At 57.0% G+C, this 7,620-nt stretch overlaps 1 protein-coding gene across 1 annotated transcript in view; it reads right to left on the minus strand.

Moving 5' to 3' along the window:
• Positions 1-3,406: 3,406 nt before the first annotated feature.
• The window catches only part of LOC131562587 (GPI-linked NAD(P)(+)--arginine ADP-ribosyltransferase 1-like), a 6,638-nt gene continuing 2,424 nt past the window's right edge, over positions 3,407-7,620 (minus strand). The window contains exons 2-4 of the mRNA XM_058812408.1: positions 6,168-6,531; positions 4,022-4,060; positions 3,407-3,648 (exon numbers count right to left, since the gene is read on the minus strand). Of these exons, the coding sequence (XP_058668391.1) occupies positions 3,563-3,648; positions 4,022-4,060; positions 6,168-6,531 (489 nt within the window). The 3' untranslated portion in view covers positions 3,407-3,562. The remainder of the gene's footprint in view (positions 3,649-4,021; positions 4,061-6,167; positions 6,532-7,620) is intronic.

Below are 7,620 nucleotides of genomic sequence, written 5' to 3' on the forward strand. Positions count from 1 at the left end.
CTTAATTCCGGTTGAAATCCCTTAAACCAGGCCTAACCCCGTTAATTCTGGCCTAAATCCCTTAAACCAGGCCTAACCCCCTTAATTCCGGTTGAAATCCCTTAAACCAGGCCTAACCCCGTTAATTCCGGTTGAAATCCCTTAAACCAGGCCTAACCCCGTTAATTCAGGTTGAAATCCCTTAAACCAGGCCTAACCCCATTAATTCCGGTTGAAACCCTTTAAACCAGGCCTAATCCCATTAATTCTGGTTGAAATCCCATAAACCAGGCCTAACCCCGTTAATTCTGGCTGAAATCCCTTAAACCAGGCCTAACCCCGTTAATTCCGGTTGAAATCCCTTAAACCAGGCCTAACCCCGTTAATTCAGGTTGAAATCCCTTAAACCAGGCCTAACCCCGTTAATTCTGGTTGAAATCCCTTAAACCAGGCCTAACCCCGTTAATTCTGGCCTAAATCCCTTAAACCAGGCCTAACCCCCTTAATTCCGGTTGAAATCCCTTAAACCAGGCCTAACCCCGTTAATTCTGGCTGAAACCCCTTAAACCAGGCCTAACCCCGTTAATTCTGGCTGAAACCCCTTAAACCAGGCCTAACCCCGTTAATTCTGGTTGAAATCCCTTAAACCAGGCCTAACCCCGTTAATTCCGGTTGAAATCCCTTAAACCAGGCCTAACCCCGTTAATTCAGGTTGAAATCCCTTAGTTTGGGTTGAAATCCTTAATTCTGGCCTAAACCCCTCAATTCAGGTTAAGATTCCCTAAGCCAGGCCTAACTCTGTTAATTCAGGTTGAAATCCCTTAATTTGGGTTGAAATCCCGTAATTCTGGTTGAAATCCCTTAAACCAGGCCTAACTCCATAAATTCTGGTTGAAATCCCTTAAATCAGGCCTAACTCTGTCAATCCAGGTTGAAATCCCTTAATTTGGGTTTAAATCCCTTAATTCTGGTTGAAATCCCCTAAGTCAGGCCTAACTAGATTTATTTGGGCCTAAATCCCCTAAACCGAGCCTAAATGCCTTAATTCAGATCTAAATCCCCTAAACTGGGCCTAAATCCCTTAATTCAGATCTAAATCCCCTAAACCTGGGCCTAAATCCTTTAATTCAGATCTAAATCCCCTGAACAGGGCCTAAATGCCTTAATTTGGGTGTAAATCCCCTAAACCAGGCCTAAATCCTTTTATTCAGGTCTAAATCCCCTAAACTGGGCCTGAATTACTTAATTTGGGTCTAAATGCTCTAAACCAGGCCTAAATCCTTTAATTCAGATCTAAATCCCCTAAACCTGGGCCTAAATCCCTAAATTTGGGTGTAAATCCCCTAAACCGGGCCTAAACCCTTTAATTCAGATCTAAATCCCCTAAACCTGGGCTTAAATCCCTAAATGTGGGTCTAAATCCCCTAAACCGGGCCTAAACCCTTTAATTCAGATGTAAATCCCCTAAACCTGGGCCTAAATCCCTAAATTTGGGTCTAAATCCCCTAAACCGGGCCTAAACCCTTTAATTCAGATGTAAATCCCCTAAACCTGGGCCTAAATCCCTAAATTTGGGTCTAAATCCCCTAAACCGGGCCTAAACCCTTTAATTCAGATGTAAATCCCCTAAACCTGGGCCTAAATCCCTAAATTTGGGTGTAAATCCCCTAAACTGGGCCTAAACCCTTTAATTCAGATGTAAATCCCCTAAACCTGGGCCTAAATCCCCAAATTTGGGTGTAAATCCCCTAAACTGGGCCTAAACCCTTTAATTCAGATGTAAATCCCCTAAACCTGGGCCTAAATCCCCAAATTTGGGTGTAAATCCCCTAAACCGGGCCTAAACCCCTCAGTCTGGGTTAAAGTCAGAGACATTTTGTGGACTGAGGCAGATCCAGTTTAATAAAATCCGGCGGGAAAACGGAAATTTCTGGAAAGGGACAGAAAATTCCCCAAAAAGCCAAAGATGGAGGCCGTGACACGTCCAAGGTCCCCCTGTCCTGGTGGCAGCGGTGGCCCTGCCATTGTCCCCTTATCCCGGCCACAGTGGCTGTGGTGGCCTTGGTGGCCATGGTGACCTCAGTGGCCTTGGTGACCTTGGTGGCCTTGTTGCACAGGAGGTCCTGGTGGCCTTGGTGACCATGGTGGCCATGGTGATCATGGTGGCCATGGTGACCTTGGTGGCCTTGGTGATCATGGTGGCCATGGTGACCACAGTGGCCTTGGTGGCCATGGTGACCATGTTGACCATGGTGACCATGGTGGCCTTGGTGGCCACAGTGGCTGTGGTGGCCTTGGTGGCTGTGGTGACCATGGTGACCTCTGTGGCCTTTGTCACCATCGTGGCCTTGTTGCTCAGGAGGTCCTGGTGGCCTTGGTGACCATGGTGGCCATGGTGACCTCAGTGGCCATGGTGACTTTGGTGATCTTGGCGGCCATGGTGACCATGGTGGCCTTGGTGGCTACAGTGGCCATGGTGGCCTTGGTGACCATGGTGGCCATGGTGACCTTGGTGGCCTTGGTGTCCTTGGTGGCCATGGTGACCATGGTGGCCTTGGTGGCCACAGTGGTTGTGGTGACCATGGTGACCATGGTGGCCTTGATGACCTTGTTGCTCAGAAGGTCCTGGCGTCGTTGGTGGCCATTGTGACCACAGTGACCTTGGTGGCCATAGTGACCATTGTGACCATGGTGACCTTGGTGGCCTTGGTGACCCTAGTGGCCATGGTGGCATTGGTGACCTTGGTGGCCATTGTTACCATGGTGGCCTCGGTGTCCTTGGTGACCTTGGTGGCCACGGTGACCTTGGTGGCCTCGTGGCTCAGGACATCCCGGTGTCCCTGATGTCCTTGGTGACCTTGGTGTCCTTGATGGCCATGGTGGCCTTGGTGGCTTTGGCCACAATGGTGTCCTTGGTGGCTTTGGCCACTGTGGTGGCCTTGGTGGCCATGGTGGCCTTGGTGACCGTGGTGGCCATGGGGACCTCAGTGGCGTTGGTGACCTTGGTGTCCTTGGTGTCTTTGTTGACCTTGGTGACCTTGGGGTCCTTGATGACCTCGGTGACCTCAGTGACCTTGGTGGCCATGATGACCTTGGTGACCTCAGTGGCTTTGTTGCTCAGAAGGTCCTGGTGTCCTTGGTGACCTTGGTGGCCTTAGGGGCCATTGTGACCATGGTGGCCTTGGTGTCCTTGGTGGCCATGGTGACCTTGGTGGCTCAGGAGGTCCTGGTGTCCTTGGTAGCCATGGTGACCACGGTGACCTCGGTGGCCTCGGTGACCATCATGTCCTTGGTGGCCTTGGTGATCTTGGTGTCCTTGGTGGCCATGGTGACCATGGTGGCCTCAGTGACCTCGGTGACCTTGGCAGCCTCGGTGGCCTCGGCGTCCATGGTGACCTTGGTGGCCATGAGGACCTTGGTGACCTCAGTGGCTTTGTTGTTCAGGAGGTCCTGGTGTCCTTGGTGGCCTTGGTGACCACGTTGAACTTGGTGGCCCTGGTGGTCTCAGTGGCCTTGGTGACCTTGGTGGCCTTGATGGCCATGGTGACCACGTTGATCTTGGTGGCCCTGGTGGCCTCGCGGCTCAGAAGGTTCCGGTGGCCACTGCCAGGGCTGTGGTGGCCACGAGGAGCCCCCCGAGGTGGGGAGGGGACCTGGGGACGCTCCAGCCTGGGGGACAAAGGGACAGGGAGGTGACAGGGGTGACAGGGGTGACAGGAGGTGACAGGGAGATGGCAGTGCCACAGGAGGTGACAGGAGGGGATGGCAGTGCCATGGGGGTGACAGGAGGGGACAGGAGGTGACAGAGGGATGACAGTGCCATGGGGGGTGACAGGAGGGGACAGGAGGTGACAGGAGGTGACAGGGAGGGGATGGCAGTGCCATGGGGGTGACAGAAGGTGACAGGAGGTGACAGAGGGGATGGCAGTGCCATGGGGGTGACAGACGGTGACAGGAGGTGACAGAGGGGATGGCAGTGCCATGGGGGTGACAGACGGTGACAGGAGGTGACAGGAGGTGACAAGGGGGGGTCCCAGCTCACCCGTGTCGAACACGCAGGGTCCGTCCCCACAGCGCTGCTCTGTGAGGGGAGGGACAGTGTCAGTGCTGGGGTGGCCTTGTCCCCGTCCCTGTCCCTGTCCTGTCCCTGTCCCTGTCCCTGTCCTGTCCCCGTCCCTGTCCCTGTCCCTGTCCCCGTCCCTGTCCCTGTCCCTGTCCCTGTCCCTGTCCTGTCCCTGTCCCTGTCCCTGTCCCTGTCCCCATCTCTGTCCCTGTCCCCATCTCTGTCCCTGTCCCTGTCCCTGTCCCTGTCCCTGTCCCTGTCCCTGTCCCCATCCCTGTCCCTGTCCCCATCTCTGTCCCTGTCCCTGTCCTGTCCCTGTCCCTGTCCCTGTCCCTGTCCCTGTCCTGTCCCTGTCCCTGTCCCTGTCCCTGTCCCCATCTCTGTCCCTGTCCCCATCTCTGTCCCTGTCCCTGTCCCTGTCCCTGTCCCCATCCCTGTCCCTGTCCCCATCTCTGTCCCTGTCCCTGTCCCTGTCCCCGTCCCTGTCCCTGTCCCCGTCCCTGTCCCTGTCCCTGTCCCCATCCCTGTCCCTGTCCCTGTCCCTGTCCCCTGTCCCTGTCCCCATCTCTGTCCCTGTCCCTGTCCCTGTCCCTGTCCCTGTCCCTGTCCCTGTCCCTGTCCCCATCCCTGTCCCTGTCCCCATCTCTGTCCCTGTCCCTGTCCCTGTCCCCGTCCCTGTCCCTGTCCCCGTCCCTGTCCCTGTCCCTGTCCCCATCCCTGTCCCTGTCCCCATCCCTGTCCCCTGTCCCTGTCCCTGTCCCCTGTCCCTGTCCCTGTCCCCATCCCTGTCCCTGTCCCCTCACCCGCTCTGAGTGTCCCCAGCACTGGCTGTCCCTGTCCCCACAGTGGGTTTCTCTGTCCCCTCACCATTCTGAGTGTCCCTGTCCCCATGCCCAAGGGCAGTGTCCTTGTCCCTGTCCCCATGGTGGATGTCCCCAGCACTGGGTGTCCCTGTCCCCTCACCCTGAGTGTCCTTGTTCCTGTCCCCACGGTGGAGGTCCCCAGAACCATGTGTCCCTGTCCCCATGGTGGATGTCCCCAGCATGGTGTCCCTGTCCCCAGTACCACGTGTCCCTGTCCCTGTCCCCAGCGCTGTGTGTCCCTGTCCCTTCACCCTAACTGAGTGTCCCTGTCCCCACAGTGGATGTCCCCAGCACTGTCCCCACACCCTCTCTGAGTGTCCCCAGCATTGTGTCTCCCTGTCCTTGTCCCCAAAACAGTGTGTCCCTGTCCTCAGCACTGTGTGTCCCTGTCCCCTCACCCTCACCGAGTGTCCTTGTCCCTGTCCCCACAGGGAGTGTCCTCGTCCCTGTCCCCATTGGGGATGTCCCCGACATTGTGCGTCCCTGTCCCCAGCATGGGATGTCCCTGTCCCTCACCCTCTCTGAGTGTCCTTGTCCCCAAGCCCACAGTGGATGTCCCCAGCACGGGATGTCCCTGTCCCCTCACCGAGCGTCCCCATCACCATGTGTCCCTGTCCCCAGCACCGTGTCCCTGTCCTTGTCCCCAGCACGGGATGTCCCTGTCCCCTCACCGAGTGTCCCCATCACCATGTGTCCCTGTCCCCAGCACGGGATGTCCCTGTCCCCTCACCGAGCATCCCCATCACCATGTGTCCCTGTCCCCAGCAGCGTGTCCCTGTCCCCTCACCGAGCATCCCCATCACCATGTGTCCCTGTCCTTGTCCCCATCACCGTGTCCCTGTCCCCTCACCGAGCGTCCCCATCACCATGTGTCCATGTCCTTGTCCCCAGCACCGTGTCCCTGTCCCCTCACCGAGCGTCCCCATCACCATGTGTCCCTGTCCCCAGCACGGGATGTCCCTGTCCCCTCACCGAGCATCCCCATCACCATGTGTCCCTGTCCCCAGCAGCGTGTCCCTGTCCCCTCACCGAGCGTCCCCATCACCATGTGTCCCTGTCCTTGTCCCCATCACCGTGTCCCTGTCCCCTCACCGAGTGTCCCCATCACCATGTGTCCCTGTCCTTGTCCCCAGCAGCGTGTCCCTGTCCCCTCACCGAGCGTCCCCATCACCATGTGTCCCTGTCCTTGTCCCCAGCGGCGTGTCCCCGTCCCCTCACCGAGCGTCCCCGTCCGCCCAGGCACCGTCCCCCCGCGCTGTCACCTCGCAGCCACTCGCAGTTGTAGTTGCTGAAGGTCCCGGTGGAGCGCAGCCGGATCCGCGCCTTGTCCCCGCCCTGGGTGACGTTGGTGACATCGGTGACCTCGAAGGTCTCGAAGGGCGGGATCAGCACCTCCTCCTCGTGCGGGAAGAAGGAGAACTCGCGGACGGCCGCGCCGTGGCAGGTGAGCACCTGGAAGGCCGCGTCCGTGCCGAAGCCCCAGGAGCTCTCGTTGCGCAGCGACGCCGACGCGAAGTGGCCGAAGCGCACGGTGTCCCCGCGCCGCGCCGCGAACCGCACCCCGCGCACGCCACGGAACACGCGGTGACACCGCGGGCCCTGGGCGTCCCTCAGCGCCACCACGGCCTGCGGGCGTGAAAATTATTTTATTAGTGGCTTTTGGTGTATATTGAAGTGAATACTAAATATTAGATGACCTTTTTTGCACCCTAACCCTAAACCTACCCCGACCCCGCGCACACCACGGAATGCGCGGTGACACCGCGGGCCCTGGGCGTCCCTCAGCGCCACCACGGCCTGCGGGCGTGAAAATTGAGTATTTTATTAGTGGCTTTTGGTGTATATTAAAATGAATATTAAATATTAGATGACCATTTTTGCCCCCTAAACCTAAACCTAGCCCTGACCCCGCGCACGCCGTGGAACGCGCGGTGACACCGCGGGCCCTGAGCGTCCCTCAGCGCCACCACGGCCTGCGGGTGTGAAAATTGAGTACCTTACTATCGGCTTTTGGTGTATATTGAAGTGAATACTAAATATTAGATGACTTTTTTTGCACCCTAACCCTAAACCTAACCCTGACCCTGACCCCGCGCACGCCGCGGAACGCGCGGTGACACCGCGGGCCCTGGGCGTCCTTCAGCGCCACCACGGCCTGCGGGCGTGAAAATTGAGTATTTTATTAGTGGCTTTTGGTGTATATTGAAGTGAATATCAAATATTAGATGACTTTTTTTGCACCCTAACCCTAAACCTAACCCTGACCCTGGCCCCGCGCACGCCGCGGAACGCGCGGTGACACCGCGGGCCCTGGGCGTCCCTCAGCGCCACCACGGCCTGCGGGCATGAAAATTATTTTATTAGTGGCTTTTGGTGTATATTGAAGTGAATATCAAATATTAGATGACCTTTTTTGCACCCTAACCCTAAACCTAACCCTGACCCCGTGCACGCCGCAGAACGCGCGGTGACACCGCGGGCTCTGAGCGTCCCTCAGCGCCACCACGGCCTGCGGGCGTGAAAATTGAGTATTTTATTATCGGCTTTTGGTGTATATTGAAGTGAATATTAAATATTTGATGACCTTTTTTGCACCCTAACCCTAACCCTAAACCTAACCCTGACCCTACGCACGCCGTGGAACACGCAGTGACACCGCGGGCCCTGGGCGTCCCTCAGCGCCACCACGGCCTGCGGGTGTGAAAATTATTTTAT

Source organism: Ammospiza caudacuta, chromosome 1, assembly GCF_027887145.1.
Source record: "Ammospiza caudacuta isolate bAmmCau1 chromosome 1, bAmmCau1.pri, whole genome shotgun sequence".
Taxonomy (NCBI): domain Eukaryota; kingdom Metazoa; phylum Chordata; class Aves; order Passeriformes; family Passerellidae; genus Ammospiza; species Ammospiza caudacuta.